The sequence below is a fragment of the Alexandromys fortis genome, unplaced genomic scaffold (assembly GCF_014885135.2).
Source record: "Alexandromys fortis isolate MF-2015 unplaced genomic scaffold, M_Fortis_MF-2015_v1.1 scaffold_1, whole genome shotgun sequence".
NCBI lineage: Eukaryota > Metazoa > Chordata > Mammalia > Rodentia > Cricetidae > Alexandromys > Alexandromys fortis.
The window spans coordinates 37,666,125-37,685,079 of NW_026067927.1; the positions used below are offsets into that span (position 1 = coordinate 37,666,125).

Sequence of the window (18,955 nt, forward strand, 5' to 3'; positions counted from 1 at the left end):
TATATATATCAAAATAATAAATAAACAAGTCAAAAAAAAAAAAGAAAAGAAAAAAAGCCAGGTGGTGGTGATGGATGACTTTAATCCCAGCACTGGGAGGCAGAGGCAGGTGGATCTCTGTGAGTTTGAAGCCGGTCTGGTCTACGGAGTGAGTTCCAGGACAGTCAGGACTACACAGAGAAACCCTGCCTCTAGAAAATGAAAGAAAAAAAAGAAAAGCTGCAAAAAAGAAAGTCAGTACAGAAGTTCCCCAAAACCCAGAACTAGAACTTCCATATGGCTGTTATAATATTCCTAAGTATCTTCTAAGTTTCTATTTCAGCTGCTTTTTATTTTCTAGATTATTTATGTTATATTTGTGGCTGTTTTGACAACATGTATGCGTGTGCACCATGAGTGTGCCTGGTATCCGAGGAGGTCTGAAGAGAGCACCGGAGTTTCCTAGTACTAGAGTTGAGATAGCTGTGAGCCACATGCTGGTGCTGGGACTCAACCTTGGTTCCGTCTTACAGCACCAAGTGCTCTAACCCACCAAGCCATCTTTCTGGCCCTGGTTACCTTACTCTATGCCCAAAGGACTCTAGGACATCACGGAGACACCTGCACATCTCTGATTACTGCTCAACTATTCACAACCCCCAAGAAATGGAACCAGCCTAGATGGAGGCAAGGGAATCATAATTTCAAAGACTACTTGTGCTACAGAATAAGTTTTAAGGGCAACTGAGTGACTTTCCCTTGCACCAAAAAGGTAAAAACGAGGCTTAGGGATCTAGCTCAGTAGCTGGTGCTTAGCCAGCAAGCACAGCAACCAAGCTCTATTTCCAGGACCTTAGAATCAAAATCAAAATTTTAAGGTCTATGATGGACTCACACAGATGACCACACACCAGCGTTTAAAGCATCAAGAACAGGAGACGAGCCTAGGGCTCATCAGCAGGGCAAAGTCAAACAAAGCACACCCAATAAAACAGTGCTCAGTCACAAACAAAATGAATTCTTCACACACGCTATAAAAGGGGAAGTGAGAGTGGAGAGTCTTACCAACATGGCCTCCTCCGATGGTGTATGTCTTCCCAGATCCAGTTTGTCCATACGCAAAAACCGTTGCGTTGTAACCCTCGATGAGCGACAGCACTAGGGGCTTTATGCATGTATTATAAACTTCATCCTGAGTGGAATTTTTGCCAAAAACAAAATCAAAAGTAAAAACTCTGTCTCTGCCAATGATAATCTGTTGGGTGTTGGGAACATCCCTCACACAAATTTGATGTTTATGAAGAACTTCTTTGCAAAGTAGAGGTCTAATTCTTACAGCAACTTTTACTGGTATTTCTTCCATGGCAGCTTGAACTTTACTGAATAGATTAACTACTTAATGTTCAGTAACAATGTGAGAAACATCCATTTTATGGAAGATCTGGACTCCTGCATATCAAAATAAAAAATATAATTTAATTACTGGCTCCCTTTATGCAAATAAAACCATACGTTTCAAAGCAAAGTCTTTAGAACAGATTCTTTACCAGTACAAATTAAATTACAAAGTCTATCTGACTTGCAAAGTGCTTAATTAATTTAATAATTAAATAATTCAGCATTTAGGCTTGGTTCAAAATAGTTGAGGGAACTGGGGACCACGAATTGGTTAATTATAAAGCTAAGGGATGAATGCAGAAATTTTCACCTCATTGATTAGTTTTTGTGAAAACAATCCTGACAGAATCAGTGTGGCCATATGAAGTTGAAATTCACTTACTATAATCATTAAAAATTATGCATACATATATGGCTCATAAACAATATTCAGTCAAGTTTTTTAAAGCCTGTATATAACAGCTATTCTTCAGATTCAGTTTGGTCCTCAGAAACCTATACACTGCCAGATATAAACTAAAAACAAAAGCCAACAGTAGGGAAATCTAACTGGCTGGTAATATTTAGGGACACACCCACTGGATTTTTTAAATGTGATCAAATGCAAGGTAAGTACTGGGCCCGTGCCTTGTCATTGGCCAGGAATGGGGTCTTCAAACACCGGCTTCTCCGGGCGTGTGGCGGGAGTGTAGAACTTAGAGGAGCGTTCCCAGCAGATGACGGAGCTCGCAGCATCTCACGACGGCATAAAGGGCCCCGGCGTGAGTGGGGAAACAGCCCCCGGGCGGGCGGCGGGCACCGCACCGAGGCTTCCCCGCCAGCCCGCCTCACGCCGCAGCCGCGCGCGCCCCGCCGCCCTCCGGCCCGCGCCCCGGCCCCGCGACTACCTCAGGACCCCGCTCGCCTGCGATCGCCCGCCGCGCCCGCCGCTCTCAGTGGGGCCGCCGCAGACCGGTGCCGCCGGCTTCGCGCCCCTCGGGTCCGCGGGCACACCGTCCGGCTCCGGACAGCCCGGGTGTTCGTAGGCCGGCGCCCCACGGAGCCGCCTTTCTCCGCCCCGCCGCGCCCACGCCTTTTGTTGTCAACAGTTCTCACAGCAACGGCGCAGCACGCCTCCCGCGCCCCACCGCGCCCCCGCCCCCCGCTGGCTCCGCCCCAAGGTGTCCCGGCCTACGTTGGCCCAGGTTCACGCAAAAGCCGCCCACAGGGCCCCGCCCACAGGCCCCGCCCTCCGTGGAGTCCCCAGCTTGCCTCTGCCCCAGGAGTCTTCTCTGAGGATCCCCAGTAACTAGGCAGATGTGAGCCAGGCTTGAAAATGAATGCACTGGATTCCGCGTTGAGTTTCAGTCTCCAGCTACTATCTCGGGTAGCTTGTTTTTGAGACTGGGGTCTTCTGTAGCCCAGGCTACCTCCTGCCTTTGCTTCTGGGGAGCAGGACCCCAGGCACCTGGCACCACACTGCTTATGTGGTACAGGGAACTGACACCAAGGGCTTTGTCCATGCTAGGCAAGATTGTAGAACCCGAACTGGTGAGTGGCGAACACCAGTATCCTCAAGACCTAGGCAAGAAGACTTTCAGCATCAGCCGGGTCTACACAATGAGACTCTTAGGGATTTAAAAAAAAAAGGTGGGGTGGAACAATGGCTTTCAACTTTGACCTGTCCCATTAACAGAGATAAACTTGAGAACCCAACATACTGAGGCAGTATGAAAAAAATTACCATATGACAATACATGTTTAAGTACATAAACGAAAACAAGTTTCATGAAACAATAGTTAGTTCGGCTCTGATTCTTTTTCGAAATTTTAATTTTATGTGCATTGGCAGTCTGCCTGCATGTGTGTCTGTGAGCCGTCATTCATTCTCATAACACAGCCAAAGTATCTCAAGCGCCATTGCCATATCCTGTAGTTTACTTCCTTCTGCAGATGGTGTTTCTAAATGTCAACGTTGCACAGCCTGTCTCTTCGTGTGACGCCTGGAATCCTCCTGAGACATGCCATCTCGAACACATTCAGCCACTGTTCTGAGGAGTGTTTCACTGTCCAGGTTTCAGAGTTGGAAAGATGGCAGCTCACGACAGATGTAATTCTGCTGATGTTGTTACGTCTCTCGCTGAGACTGAATGATGGCAGATACCCGAAGACAGCACAACTTGGAGGAGTGCACGGGATAAGGCGGAGAGGAAGGCCCCAAAAACGCTGGACAGGCAGCATAGAGGAAGACTGTGGAGCCCAGGGTATGATAGTAACACAGCTACCTAGGACTTCCTGGGATAGGAAAACTGGGGAACTGCCAAAAATGGATTGCTCATGCATGCTTAAGCGTTGCCGGGCCGTATATGAATGATGTCTGTGTGGAGTGTGGGTCCCCTGCAGGTGGAGTTACAGGCAATTGTGAGCTGCTATGTGGGTGCTGGGAATTGGACCCAGGTCCTCTGGAAGACTGGGAAGAACAGCCAGTGCTCTTAACCACTGAGCCATCTCTCCAGGCTCCTGTAACTTTTAACGTTGACTACAACTCCCTAAATTGATTTTATTGGCACATAGTACAGTGGTTGAACTTGTATTTATAACATGCATGGCCCAGAGTTCATTCACCATGGCTTTTTCCTCAAACAACTGATTTCAAAACTCAGTAACAGAATGCAACCTGCAGTTTAAAGTATTCTGGTCTTCAGTGAAGCTCTAGCTGAAGGTGGGTAAGACATTTTCTACATAACAGCTACTGCTGTACCTTGGTGTCCTAGGGTTGACACTGCTCTGACCCAAGACAACTTGGGGAGGAAAGGAAACCATTTGTGTGGCTTACAAATACTGAGTCCAGTCCATTGAGGGAAGAAGCCAAGGCAAGAACTCGAATGGAGCAGGAACCTGGAGGCAGGAGCTGATGCAGAGGCCATGGAGGGCGCTGCTTACTGCCCTCCCACAGCACTTGCTAAGAAAATGCCCTGCAGGCCCATCTACAACCGATCTGTGGAGGCCTTTTCTCCACTGAGCTCCCTCTTCTCGCACTATTAGCTTGTGCCCAACTGAATTAAGAGGAGCCGGAACACTTGGGTTTAAATGTGCTGCTGGAAAGTGACCGTGGTCTCCTCAATCATCTGGAGTCTGTCCTTGAAGAAATAATGAGAAGCCCCCTTTCTTTCCCTTCTTTGCCTCATGGTCTTGAGTGTGCTCTCACTGCTATGTTGTTCGCCTGTGGTGGCACCGATTGGCCACGGACTGAAAGCTCTGAAACTGTGAGCCAAATTCTTTCTGTTCCAAGGATGTGTGAGTTGTTTATCTTAGGTGTTGTCTTTGTTCATCACTGTTCTACTGCTGTGCGCAGACACCAAGACCAAGACAATATATAGAGGAAAGCATTTAAGTGGGGACTTGCTTACAGTTTCCGAGGGTTAGTCATGGCAGGGAGCACCATGGCAGGCAGGCAGGCAGCGGAGCAGCAGCTGGGAGTGCACACATCATTCTCAACTGTAGGCAGAGAGGATGAGATGGGGCCTTGGAGGGCAAAGGGTGCTTATGCACACAGATAAGCACTGGAGAAGCCAGGGAGGTTAAAATCACAGGCATCCTTCAAAGGAAGGAGATGCTGAACCTGCCCCTCCTGGAGTGCAAGCAATGATGGAGTCTATAGCTGCTGTCTGATGAGCCAGGCTCTGCCCTGTATGTATATTCCAGAATTGATGGTTTACTAATCCCAGACTCTTGCCCCTAAAACCTTACTTCTGGGCCATAAAACCCACCCTTATGAGTGATGTCACTTGTAATTTATAACAGCCTAAGGAACTTCATGTTATTCTGGGGCAGGCCAATCCTGACTCTCACGGGCGTTCTGTTTACCCTCAGTCAGTATCCCTACTTCTGAGTCAACTGTCATTATTCTTGTGAAAGAAGCCAGATAGACTTTGTAAAGAATCTCAATGGAGGCCAGACAGTGGTGGTACATGCCTTGAATCCCAGCGCTTGGGAGGCAGAGGCAGGTGGATCTCTGAGTTTGAGGTCAGCCTGGGTCTACAGAGTGAGATTCACGACAGGCTCCAAAGCTACAGAGAAACCCTGCCTCAAAAAACAAAAGCAAAAACAAAAAACCCTCAATGTAAATATGTCTTAAATTTGTTGTACACTTGGGAATAGTTGTTATCAGAAAAGGTTTTTTTTTTTTTAAATTGTGCTGTGCTTAAACTATGGCTAATGTAAATGATCTGGTATCAGGGTCTAGAAGCCCTGGCCCAGCACTGGTGTCTAAAAACTCGTCTAGATAGAGTTTCATCCTTGTCTCTTTGCAGGATCACTCTCCCCCAAAAAGAAAGAAAGAAAGAGAGAGAGCGAGAGCGAGAGCGAGAGAGAGAGAGAGAAAGGAAGGAAGAAAGAAAGAAGACACAGAGACAGCCTTGCCAGGAACCCCACTACACCCAATGCTGTACCTAATAACCAGAACCCAGAACCAGTGATACCACTGGTTACTCAAAGTAACCAGGCATACAACTCTGAGCAGAAACCCAATGACACCCACTCGAGAGCATATCAGCAGAGACCAAGGGCGATATAGCACTCTTTACCTTTTCAGGACTGCTAAAGACTAGAGATGCCACCTTATCTGTCCTGCTGCTGAAGAGTGTCCCTTGGGATCCTGACCCTTGAACTAGAGACTAGATTTGACTGCCTGCTAGGACATGCCACATGGGTGAGCAGCCATGGAGCAATAGGCTTAGGATCACAGTTAGGAACTTAAGAGTGTGGACCTTGTGTGAAGACTCTCAGCATAATAAAACACAATTTTTGTCACACCAACTGAGCCTTGGTTATACTACCTCTGCCTGCAACATCTTCCTAGTGAGAAATCACTCCGCAAATGTGGAGCCTAATTAAGGAGAACCTCTTGAATAGTGCTTGTTGGCTGGGCTAACACCCAAGGGAGAGCTGGGTATTCAACAGATTTTACTAAATCATATACATCTTAGGCTCATGCATTCCACAGACATGCATCCTTAAACCTCTTTCAGCTCCTGGCTCCAGGTTACACAACTTAAACAAAGACAGGAGACTAAAGTCTGACCACTGTTCTTTACATTATGAAATCAAACTAACAGTTTATGTCTTGGAGAAATTCTTGGCAGTTACCATCTAAAAAAATGAAATTTTTTGTTCCCCATAGGCTTACTGAGATCTTTGTTGTTACTATTTGGACGGGGCCTTATATTAAGGTCCAGGCTGGATTGCACTAAAATTCATTATATAGCACAGAGTGGCCTCAAACTCACAGCCATCCCCCCTGCCTCTGTCTCTAGAATTCCGAGACTGCAGGCATGACCCACCCTGGCTTCCTAGAGATGTTCTTCAGCTGACAGACTTTGAACTCTATCATAGCAAATGTGGAAACCTATGTGTGACATACGGTGGCCTGGCTTCCAAATGCACAACTGCATCTGCAGCACAGAGAAAACGGTTTCGGAAAGCAGCCTGAAAACTGTAGCAACATCAGAAGCAAGTGGTGCTACGCAGGCAGAGCCATGCAAGATTCATGGCGGTGCAGGCGACCTAGCAGGACCCGCTGCGGGTGGGAGACAGACAGATACGCCATGTAGAGAGCTGGGTACAGAGCTTATTTAGTAGGTACTGGGAAGCGTATAAGGGTATGGGGATTATGGAGGGAAGAGAGAGAGAGGTAGTAGCATTAGTGAAAACTACTTTCTGCAAAGGGCTGGAGCAGCTGAGAGTGCTTACTCCTTTTTAAGAGGACTTGGTTTGGTTCTGGGCACCTGCATCAGGAAACGTATAACCTCTGCAACTTCACCTACAGGGAAGTCTGACAACTCTGGCCTCTGCAGGCATGCACGTGGCACACATAAACCCGTGCAGTCATGTGCATGCACACACACACAATTGTTAAATCTTTAAAAAAATACTTATACTGGTATGATGGCACACACCTTTAATCCCACCACTCAGAAGGCAGAGGCAGGTGGATCTCTGTGAGTTTGAAGCCAGCCTTCTCTATGGGGCTGAATGAGATCCTGTCTCAGAGAGAGGGGCTCGGAAGAAGAGGCACAGAACGTGGCAGGAGTACAAATATTAAGTTGAAAACTATCAGGCTGCTTTGAATATAAGTTACAGCAAACTGAGGGTCGGCAGATGGCGCAGCGGGTAAAGGGGCCTGCTACCTGATGACAAGAGCTGGGTCACCAGGATCACATGGTGGTGAGGAGACACTCAACATGTGCCATGGCAAGCACATGCATGCACACACACATAGTAAATAACAAAATGAAAAAACATTGAAACTGTAATGTGGTTTTTAATCTCAAGCATGAAGCTCGCGGAGAGAGCAGGTACCACAGATACAACAGAGCTCTGGGTCCTCAACTTGGCTACAATAGGGGAGGGTGTGGCCCTGTGATAGCGAGCTTGCCTGCAGAATGCCAGAGGCCCTGGGTTCCATTCCCAACATTGAATAGAATAAACACAAAGGCTACTACTGTCTCAGCTGCCATGCTTTGACAGATAGACCCTCTCTCAAAGAAGAGAGACTTCCCTAGGTCATTCCTGAAGAGTTGCAATCCCCATTACCAAGATTCACAAATGAGGAGACAGGGTGACAGTGACTCACTGAAACTACCACACCTGCTTCTGGGTGGGCACAGGATCACCTGGCCCGTCAGATCCACAAGCTCCGATCCCATAGGATCACACAAGGAGGGACAGGCACCAGCTACTTAGTGGAAGCTGTGTCCTGCTCAGGTCAGACCTTTGCACACCCAGTCGCTGCCACAGTGTCCAGCAGATGGCAGTGAAGTGCCTGACGCAGCAGCTCTCCCTGGTTTGCATGGTTACTGTAAGAATATAGTGGTGAGGAGAGCTCGGCTAGAGTTATTGGTACTTGTTAGTGCCCAGGATGGGTGCTGGGAACCAAACATGTCCTCTGCAAGAGAAGCAAATGTCTCTTTAGCACTTGTTTTTGATTTTTAAGACGATCCAGGATGGCCTAAAACTCAGCTTTCACCTTCTAAGTACTGGGAATACATGTATATAAATTCTAAGTTATTTTTTAAAAAGCAATAGTTTAGGGGCCAGAGAGATGGCTCAGCGGTTAAGAGCACCGGCTGCTCTTCCAGAGGTTCTGAGTTCAATTCCCACCAACCACGTGGTGGCTCACAACTATCTATAATGAGGTCTGGTGCCCTCTTCTGGCCTGCAGGCAGAACACTCGCTGTATACATTTTAAAAAAATTAAAAGCAATAGTCATATACCAAAGACTATCTCTAATATTAAATTACTATAACACATAGTCAATAACTAAGATGGGCGCGTGATTCAGTGGTAGAGCACTTCCCTGGCATACACAAGACACAGGCTTGATCCTCAGGGCCATAAAACACAAAAAAGGGGAAGAGGAAGAAAATGACTACAAGTTGAGAAAAGCAACCAACTAAAGACATGGATATTATCATTATAAATTATGCAGTATGATTATGGGGATACACAATGATATGCCAAGAAAAAAAACAGAAACAAAGACTGGATAGTCAATTACCTATTCCTATAATTTTTGTCTTTCTATCAGATCAAAATTGTGCAAATGACCGCAAGATCTAAAAGTGCAAGTCTTTCCCCTGGATCCGTCCACACGCGGGTCAGTAATAAATGCAGCGGGTGCGGTGAAACGGGACTGCTCTCATGTGGTCCCTGTGGTCGCGGGCATAGTCCCACAAGTGATAATCCAGAAGAATGGAGTTGATCTCACCCTGAGGCTTTTCACCCCTTTCTTCAAGAAGCTCCAGAATAGAGTCCCGGATGAGCTCGACACACCAAATCGAGCAACCTCTAATTTCCACCTCTTGTTTGTCTCCATTTGAGAGCATTTCTCCTGCAATAATTAAAAGAGAGGAAGAAAAAAAATCATTTTATAAACCTCGGCATTAATGCAAGATTACAAGTTAAATTCACAGTGACAGAGGGTGTCTGCCTTACTGGTCTCAGTCCTTCCAGGACCAACTATTACACTCTGCACACACTAGTTCCTCAAGTAAACTTGTTAAATGAAAATAGGGCACTGGGGGCTGTTCAGGTCCTGGGCTCTAGGCAGGACCATTCAGGGTACCCAGAGGCCAGCTGAGGGATGGGAAGCCTGGCAGGCGCATCCAACCTCTAACATCAAGTAACGCTGCTCTCTCTCCAACATCCTCGTTGCTTGGCCAGTGGAAGAATGCAGACTAATGGGGTTTCTTCCACTTCCTTTGCCTCATATGCTGGCACAAAATGTAAGCCTTTCTTTTCTGTTAATCAGGCTTAACTCTCATTTGGTTAAACTGCCTAGTCAACGATGAGTGTAACAGCAAGGCAGAGGCCACCACCTCCGCAGAGCTCTAGATCAGATGGCTGCTCTCACCGACTGCAGCCTTGCCCAGAGGAGCCCAGCTATACAGAACCCAAACTCCCAGACCACAGAAACTGCTTCCTGTGTTACACAAGACATCCAGTAACGGGTTAAACTCTGTTCCCTGGAAAGACGACATTGCAGTGCTACCTTTTGCTACCTGTGCACATGATTTCATTTGAAAACAGGAATGGGCTAGACATGGTGGTGCATGTCTGCTGTCCTGGATACCTGGGAAGCTGTGGCAGAAGGCTGGGAATCTGAGGCCACCTGGGTTACGCATGAGACCTTGGCTCAAAACAGGTCAGCTGAAGTTAGGTGACTGCCCACACACCTACACACATGCTTCTCTGTCATAAAACTTAAGTATCTAATAATCAAGCACTTATCGGCTGTGAGCATTACAATTTAACAGCTTGTTACTTTTCAGTGAAGGCACAAAGACAGAAAGGACTGCTCCAGGCAGCACAAAGCCTGGTGAACTTTAGATGGATAATAATTCTGTTTACATTTATTTCACATGAGAAAATGATTCAATTATAAAAACTTGGTTTTAAAAATAAAGAAAAAAATAACAGAAACTCCTCTACCTGAGAGGTAAATTAGCATAAAAGTGGCATTTTCTTGTTTTGTTTTGTTTCTTTGTTTGTTTATTTGTTTGATTTTTGAGACAGGGTTTCTTTGTAGTTTTTTGGTTCCTGTCCTGGAACTAGCTCTTGTAGACCAGGCTGGCCTCGAACTCCCAGAGATCCGCCTAGCTTTGCCTCCCGAGTACTGGGATTAAAGGTGTGCGCCACCACCGCACACAGGAACTTTTCAATGTACCCCGCCTATTCCAACGAGTAAGATGCCCAGCCTTACTCTTCTGTAACTGTGCCCAAGCATGGCAATAGGTAAGCCCGGGAAAGAAAACTCTCTCTAAATCCTGTGCATGCCACCTCTCTCTGATCCCACCTCCATCACAATGGAATTTACTCAGCTCAATCACCACACATTAATCACTGTACCTATTTCACACATCTCTATGTAACAAGTTTAGATTTCAGTTATCAAGGTCTGAAATGATAATGGCCAAGTAAACACCATTTTCAATAATGTCTACATTCCACAGTGGAAACAAGAAAAGCCATTTTGTTTTCATTTCAATTACCCTTGCATGTTTTATTCCTCTCATTCCTTTCTGTTAGTTGTGTTTTTTGGGTTTTTTTTGTTTGTTTTGGTTTTGGGTTTTTTTTTTTTTTTTTTTTTTTGAGACACGGTTTCTCAGTGTATCCCTAGCTGTCCAAGTACTAACTCACTCTGTGGACTAGGCTGGTCTCCACTTCACAGAGATTTGCCTGCTTCTGCCTCCTGAGTGCTGGGATTAAAGGTGTGTTACTATGTCCCACTCAACAGAGGCTCTCTCCCCTCCCCTTGTAGCCCAAGCTGCTCTGGGACTCCCCATCCTCTGCTTCTGTCTCCTCAGTACAGGAAGCCACCACCCCGCCCAGCACATAGATCTCAAGCCAATGCTCTGTTTTGTAAGCAAAGGAGAGTTGTTTGTAAACAAAACCAAACAGACTCAGCAACAAACCAGCAAACAAGGACAGAAAGCTGCAAACCTTTGCAAAGCTTCTCCAGCAACTTGTCGGAGTATTTCAGGGCTCCAAGGTAAACGAGAATCTGCGGCAGTCTGTAGTCAGCAAACATGGTGATGCTGGAGATGTCCTCAAAACAGCCATCCCCCTTTCCTTCCAGCACACTCCACGTGTCTGCCACAAGGATTTGGGCTCGTTTGTAAAAGGCAATCCTTTTCCCCTGTGATTGGAGAATACTTATCACTGGAGCTTCTGAATTCTTACCATATGCTATTTAAAGATGGCACGCGACGGAGACAGAGACTGTCTACAACGATCCTATTCTGTTGATAAGGATTTATAAATATAAACGTTTTACAGAAAATAAAAGGACCTGACAACAAGATGGCTCAGCAAGCTAAGGTCTGCACTGCCAAGCCTGATGAGGTGAATTCAATTCCCAGGACCTACATGGTAAAACCGACTTCCAAATGTTGTCTTCTGACCTCCACACTCACTGTGCAGTACAACACACAACCATGATCTGAGCACATAATAAACACAATCATGTAGTTTAGAAAAATTCTCGCCTGGTGTGACAACACGTGTTTAATCCCAGTGCTTAAGAAGCAGAGAGGCAGGCAAATCTCTGAGTTTTAGGGCAGCCTGGTCTACACAGCGTCCAGACCAGCAAGGGCTACACAGTAGGAAGACCCTATCTCAAATCAAAGCAAAACAAAATTTTAAAGTATCTAATTAACACTCTTACTAAAACTTCTTTTTGTTTTCTGAGACAGGGTCTCACTATGTAGCTCTGGCTGTCCTGGAACTTGCTCTGTAGAGTTCCAGGCTGACCTAAACTCACAGAGATCTGCCTGCCTCTGCCTCCTAAGTGCTAGGGTAAGGGTGTGTACTATTATGCCTGGCTGTTCCCCTCACCACCCCAAGGTACACAAAATACTCACTTTTGACACCATTCAGCATTCAGTACTCATTTTCTTTCTCCCTTCCCTTGCTCTCCAGTGTGAGGGATCAAACTCAGGGCTTCATGTGCAGAAGCTAAATACACTGAGCTATAGCTACCAACTGATAAGCACACTGAGCTATAGGCACCAACTGATAAACACACTGAGCTATAGGCACCAACTGATAAACACACTGAGCTATAGGCACCAACTGAGCTATATTCCTAGACTCCAGTATTTTTTCTTTTTTAAAAAAGATTTTATTCTTAATCACTTGCATATGTGCATGTGTAGGGGGTGGTATATGACACCTGTGTGGGTGCCTGCAGAAGCCAGAGGTGTCACATAGCCTGGAGTTGGAGTCACGGGTGTTGGTGAGCTGCCCAACATAGGTGCTGGGAGCCAAACGCTGGTCTGGAAGAGTGAGCGCTCTGGACCGCTGAGCTAACTCTCCAGTCTCTAGCTAGCACTCTCTCAATATTATTCATAAATATATGCCCATGTACTATAATTCAGCTAGTTAGTATTCCTATATGTAGGCAGCATTGTTTTTGAAAACATGCGAATCTGTGGTTGGGGGTGTGGCCCAGTGAAGCACTGGTTCTGAGTTCACTTCCAAGCACAGTAGAAAAGAGAATGCTCATCTAACTGGAGCGCAGTTCACACTAACCGTATATAAACAATGGAGGTGAAGAAGATAATTACCTCTAGGCTACAGAAAGCACAGCGCTGAATTTTAATCACACACTTAATTTAGAGATGAAGATGTAACTGAACAGGATCCAGCCAGGGCCGATCAGACTGGGCAATTAATAGAAGTCAGTATGGAGTCTACATAACAAAAGTGCCAATTCCATTTAAGCACAGAATAAGGTCGTGGACATAACTTAACTCAAGGAGTCTACGTAACAGACCAGCGCTATGTCTCGGTGAGTGCTTGTCTAGCATGCATGATGCCTGGAGTCAGGAAGGTCAGCCCCAGTGAGGACATCAGATCACCTGGATCTGGATTTCTACAGCCCCTCTCCACCCTCAAGCCTCTCATAAAGCCCCTCCCCCAAATGCCTCTAATGAATAGACTACAAAAAATACTGATAATTAAAATCTATTCCTAGCCTGATCCCTGTGGCTCTACTCTCCGTGTTTTAAAGCAGCGCATCTACTGAAAATAATCCACAACTAGCTCTCAGAACATACAACTACCACCTCAGATAACTGAATTAGCAAATACCGTAAATAAATAGTTTTGTGTGTGACAAGATCACACGATAGCGCCCTGGCCAGCCTGGAACCCAGTCTGCCTTCCAAGAGTGGAGGCTGGATATGTGCACCATCACACGCCCTCTGGAATTAATTTAAGGACAAATCCCATAGAGAAAGTCCACAAGGGTTGGGAGTGTTGCTCAGAGATAGAGGACTTCCTCTGCATCCTGGAGGCCCTGATTTGACCCCAATATCACGAAAACATAGCAAAACAAAACACTGAAAGGACTGTTGAAGATGGCTTGCCACCAAGTCCAACCTCCTGAACACCACAGTGGAAAAAAACCAACTCCTAGAAGTTGTCCTCTGACATCCACATGGGTGCCTCGGCACACATGCAGTGTACACATAGGCTTGGGTGTGTGCACATGCACACACACACAAGTATAAAAACCAAAGTAAATTTTAAACAGCAAAAAAATGATACCTAAAAACACTCCAAAACACTCCGTCACAATGAGAAATAACCTATTATCTAACCTTAAGGTTGACCTACTTTTATGAAATGAACAAATGTTCATTAGGACTTTGGGGTGGGAGGAGGTGGTTCCCTGCACCCACACGGTGGCTCACAGCCGTTCCCAAACCTGTCACTTCTGAACTTTATAGGCACAAGACACACACATGGTGCACACATGGCACACACAAGGCACATGCGTGGCACACGCGGTGCACATATGCACAGGAAGCCAAAACATGAATGCATTAATACACAAACCAGACATATCTAAAAACGGGAAGAAACTCGGGAGGGGGGAGGGAAGGGGATGTCATTGCTATTCTGGGGCTGTGACAAAGCACCGCAACCCGAAGCAGTTTAGAAAAGGAAGAGTTTATCTGGGCTGACAGCTCCAGAGGGAGAGTCTGGGGGCAAGGGGCCTGGCCGGTGGCACACACAGCACAGGAAGCTGACAGTTCACAACTCATACACATAAAATAAATCAGAACAAAAGATATTCAGCGGCAAGGATTCCAAAGGAATTTTACAAAAATGAAACCTAGGTGTGTAGTGGGAGCATAAAACAAACGGTCATCACTTAAAAAGTACTTCCATTCAACTGCTTCGTATCCTAGAACAAAGATTATAAAAGAACAGTGTGGAAGAAAGAAAATATATACCAAGCTTTTCAAGAAATGCTTTTTTCCTGGAGAAAAACTGTTATACATTCCACTCTGATTTTCATCCAGCTCTGTGAACTTTTTAAAGTACTAACCCTGCTTTCTTTAGCCTCAGGTGATGCCATTCTATTGAGGGTTGAAACATGTTCAAAACTGATGGGAAAACAAAAAGTGACAGGTGTGAAACGCAAACTTTGTTACTGCTTCTAGTCCAAGGTGAGCAAGCTTCAAATTTTAAGTGGCTAGCCTTAAGAACAGCTCTGGCAAGAAGAGCATTAACTCGGAGTTAGTGCGCATTCTAAAATCCTCGGCTACAAACTCACCTCAAACTGTGCCTCGTCTCTGTAAGAAGGAAAATGTTCAACGACCAAGTGCATTAACCTCTGTGCACTCTTTTCACTTTTTTGGACACAATTAAGAAAAGAGCCGCCGAACTTCTCCAGCAGAATCTTCCCAGTTTCGTTGAGAATCCGATGCCGCTCTTCTATTAAGGGCATGGGCACGGCGGTATCTGAGCGGAATATATCCCGAACTTGATCAAGAGTCACGGTGGCATAGTAGGAGGCGCTGGTTACTGGTATCCCTTTAAAGACCGAATTCAGAGATGGAGAAGTTGCAAACAATATGGAATCAGATTCGTGTTAAAGAGGACGGAGTGCAGTGGTGCTGGCCTAACCTGAGCATTCGAAATGGGATCCCTGAGCGTTTAAGGCCAGCGTAGTCTGAATTCTACACCCCTCAAGGCTACTCAGTGAGTCTTTCGGAGGACTAGGGTTCAATTCCCAGCACCCACATAGTGGTTCATGGCGTTCTGTAACTGCAGTCCAAGGGGATCGACGCCCTCTGTGGCCTCCGTGAGCACTGCATGCACGTGGTGCACAAAAACCAAACAGAAAAAGGGAAAACCCCAAAACAAAACTCATACAAATGAAAAACAATTCTAGAATAAGTAACCAAATGAGAGCTCCAGAAGTGCATCAAAAGCGCACAAACAACCCCGCCCCTCACTGTCTGCTTAAGCACTCAACCACTCAATGTGGCGCGTGTATTTTCCTTGCATAAAACGTTCTATGATATGTCCTTTTCTTCTTCAGGAGGCGTTTATTTTTCATTTGTTTTTCTGCGAGAGGGTCTTGTTCGCTATGAGACTGGCCTAAAACTACGTTGCTCAGGCTGGCCTAGAAACCATAGTGATGCTCCTGCCGTGGCTTGGAGTGCTGGGATTGCAGACAGGTGCCACTATGCCCAACTTAAAGTAACTTTTCTTTCTTTCTTTCTTTTTTTTTTTTTTTAAAGAAAACTGGCTTTGTCACCTCTGCTGATGGCCGGAGCGCTTCGGTCGGGCTTTTGCTCTAGGCAGAGGGAGGGACACCTCCCGACGCACGCCCGAGGCAGCAGGCGACGAAGGGCCACACCCACCTTGGTCGAGCGCCCGGTTCACGGCGGCGCACAGGGCCCAGTAGCCGGTGTATGCTGTTCCTCCGTAGCGCACCTCACACTTGCGCTCCTCCTGCTCCGCCCAGAAGGAGAAGTTGAGCGAGTCCACCACGAACACCCAGTCGAGCGCCGCCTCGTCGGCCCCGCGCGGGTTGAGCTCGTGCAGGGCCTTCCACTGCTCCACACGCCACGCCGAGGCCGCGGGCAGCAGCAGCTCGGCCGCCCTGCGCACGCCCTCGAGGTCCACGAACACGTCACGACTGTTCTCAGCCACGAACCTCGCGGACTCGCGCGGCAACAGCGGCGCCTCCATGCTGCCGGCTCCCTCGTCCCCCGCCCCAATGCCGCTGGGAACCTAGGCCGCGGCCACGCCCTCGGGTCCACTTCCGGGTCGAAGTCCGGAAGTCGCCCAGGAGACTTCCGGCCGGCCTCCGGGGATCGCGCAGGTCGTGGGGCTCAAATTGCTGCCCCGCGCCGCCTGGTGGCGAGATGGAGACAGACTTCGGCGGCCGCCAGCAAGCCGGCTTCCGGGCCGCTCTGCACACCCCTGGCCTCCATCCCCAAGCTTCAGGATTAGTCGGAACATGGAGTAGACGAGGGAACAGTATTGTTAAACCTCATGTCTGGCCTTGTGCTCGACCCTGAATTTCCTGCATGTGACAGGAGTGATGGTGACCCCGGTTTGCAAATAAAGGGGGGGGGGGGGAACACACTCAATGTCGAGGTTCCCCACCCTCAAGCAATAGCCAAGGCTGAAATTTATACCTTTGTTTGCCCATCAGACTTAATAGACAGTATGAACCAATCACAGACGCCAATCATTCTGGCCTTTAGGCTGTGATAGAGTAAGACAGTGCAAAAGTTCCTCTACCGTGTATTCTTGCTGAGACAATCTCAGGTTTATCTAGAATCTGATCTTGATGGACAATCCCAAAGACCATTACCCACTCTCTATTCTAGGACCCAGACGTCAGCGAACTGCCTGATTGGGCGGAAGCCCCTCCAGTCAACTGCTTTTCTTAGATTTTGTTATAACTACTTGCTTCTTCAAAACTTCCCTACAACTGCTGAGCGAGGTGAAAGGACGTGGTTTCTGCCTTTAAAAAACTGGTGATTGGGCTCGGTGGTGGCGCACACTTCAGCACTTGGGAGGCAGAGGCAAGCAGATCTCTGTGAGTTTGAGGCCAGCCTGGTCTACAGAGCAAGTTCCAGAACTGGTCCCAAAGCTACAGAGAAACCCTGTCTCAAAAAAACAAAAGCAAAAACAAACGAAAAAACCACGGACCGACGGAGACACTCAGGACCATACCCCAGGTCCCTGAATTCCCCGGGTGGTCCCAACTGGCTGGAATAAAGACTTTCAATTGACTATAAACTGTAAGTGGCCTTCTCTATTGGGGTTACTATTTTCGGTAATGATAGACAAGAACTTAAATCGTTGAGAAGCCAGGTGTGGTGCCTGCACAAGCCTTTATTCTCAGAACTAGGGAGGCAGAGGCAGGTGGGTGTCTGTGTCTTCAAGGCCAGCCTGGTCTACACAGTGAGTTCCAGGACAGCCAGGGTTATGTCGAGACCTTATCTCAAAAAGTAAAACAAAAAGAAAGTTTAACGGGAGGTGGAGGTAGGATAACCAAAGTCATCTTTAGTTAGGAACCAAGTTCGAAGGCATATATACATGCATTCATACTCCTCCCAAAGTGGCCAACTTTTCCCACCTAGGCAGCACCGTCTTCCAGTCTTACCACTGTCCACGAGAAGGGAAATAATATTACTTGAGTAAGCAGGAGGTGCAATCAAGCAACTTCCAAAATGTGCAACAAATGACAGAGACAACTGGCTACCCAGGCAATTATCCAAAGTTTCATTTGCAACTCAAGTAATATTATTTCCCTTCTCGGGTCTTCTTTGGGGTTGGAGACTAGATAGTTGTAGTTACTTTCCTCTCATGACTTGGCCAAGTTATATACAAGACTTAAACTCATTAGGATAATTACTGAAACATTTATCGTGTTTCTTGATATTGTTTATGCTGATTGTAATTCTAATTAAGTTTGAAGACTGTCTTACTATGCAGCAGGAGGTTCAGCTAGCCACTCACAATGGCACCTCCATTTTAGATGAGTCTTACCTGCCTCAACCCAATCCAGATTACCCTCATAGGTAATCTTCCCCATCACACCTAGGAATATGCTGACTAGTATGACTTATTAATTTGCTTTGTTTCTTGTCTTGACAGGGTCTCATGCAGCCATGGCTGGTCTTGAACTCCTTCCTGTTCCAACCTCTCCTGTGCTGTGTGAATTTGCATTAAAACTTTGTCTTTCAAGACTGGGTTTTTCTGTTGCTATTGGTTGTTCTGGACCTCCCTCTGTAGACCAGGCTGGCCTCAAAATCACTGCCTCTGCTTCCCAAGTGATAGGATTAAAGGAATGTGCCACCCCAACCCCCGACTTTTTAAATGGGTCATTGAAATTACATTTTTGTTAATATCAATTTGAAATTTTTGTGTATTTTGATATGGGTGGGCACTCTGACCTCTGCAAGTGGAGATAGAAGGACAACTTTGTGGTTCTGGAAATTGAACTCAAGACGCAAGGCTTATGTGACAAGTGCTAGTTGCCCCCTGGATTTAATTAACCAGTACTCTTGGCATTTTTGTTGGTTCTAATAATACAATGAGAAACATTGCAATATTGCTTTCCAAGAATTCTGCAGTACCACGAAGCTGGGCCAGGCTCGGTGTGGTGTTACAAGATCATTATCCCTATATTCAGGAGGTTTAAGGACCACAGGTTGAAGGTCTGCCAGCAAGCCCGTCTTAAAGCAAACAAAAAGAACACATTAAAAGTTGATTTGA

The 18,955-nt window shown here is 46.5% G+C and overlaps 2 protein-coding genes across 2 annotated transcripts in view; both read right to left on the minus strand.

The window, feature by feature from the left end:
* The window catches only part of Kif27 (kinesin family member 27), a 75,160-nt gene extending 72,758 nt beyond the window's left edge, over nucleotides 1-2,402 (minus strand). The window contains exons 1-2 of the mRNA XM_050144509.1: nucleotides 2,265-2,402; nucleotides 1,045-1,428 (exon numbers count right to left, since the gene is read on the minus strand). Of these exons, the coding sequence (XP_050000466.1) occupies nucleotides 1,045-1,342 (298 nt within the window). The 5' untranslated portion in view covers nucleotides 1,343-1,428; nucleotides 2,265-2,402. The remainder of the gene's footprint in view (nucleotides 1-1,044; nucleotides 1,429-2,264) is intronic.
* Nucleotides 2,403-7,658: 5,256 nt separating this feature from the next.
* Nucleotides 7,659-16,487, minus strand: Qng1 (Q-nucleotide N-glycosylase 1). Its single transcript, XM_050144227.1, has 4 exons — nucleotides 16,081-16,487; nucleotides 14,985-15,244; nucleotides 11,360-11,555; nucleotides 7,659-9,248 (listed from the first exon to the last, which is right to left on the minus strand). Exons 1-4 carry the CDS (start codon nucleotides 16,409-16,411, stop codon nucleotides 9,016-9,018), a joined length of 1,020 nt encoding a protein of 339 aa, XP_050000184.1. The 5' UTR covers nucleotides 16,412-16,487; the 3' UTR covers nucleotides 7,659-9,015.
* Between the last annotated feature and the right edge of the window lie 2,468 nt (nucleotides 16,488-18,955).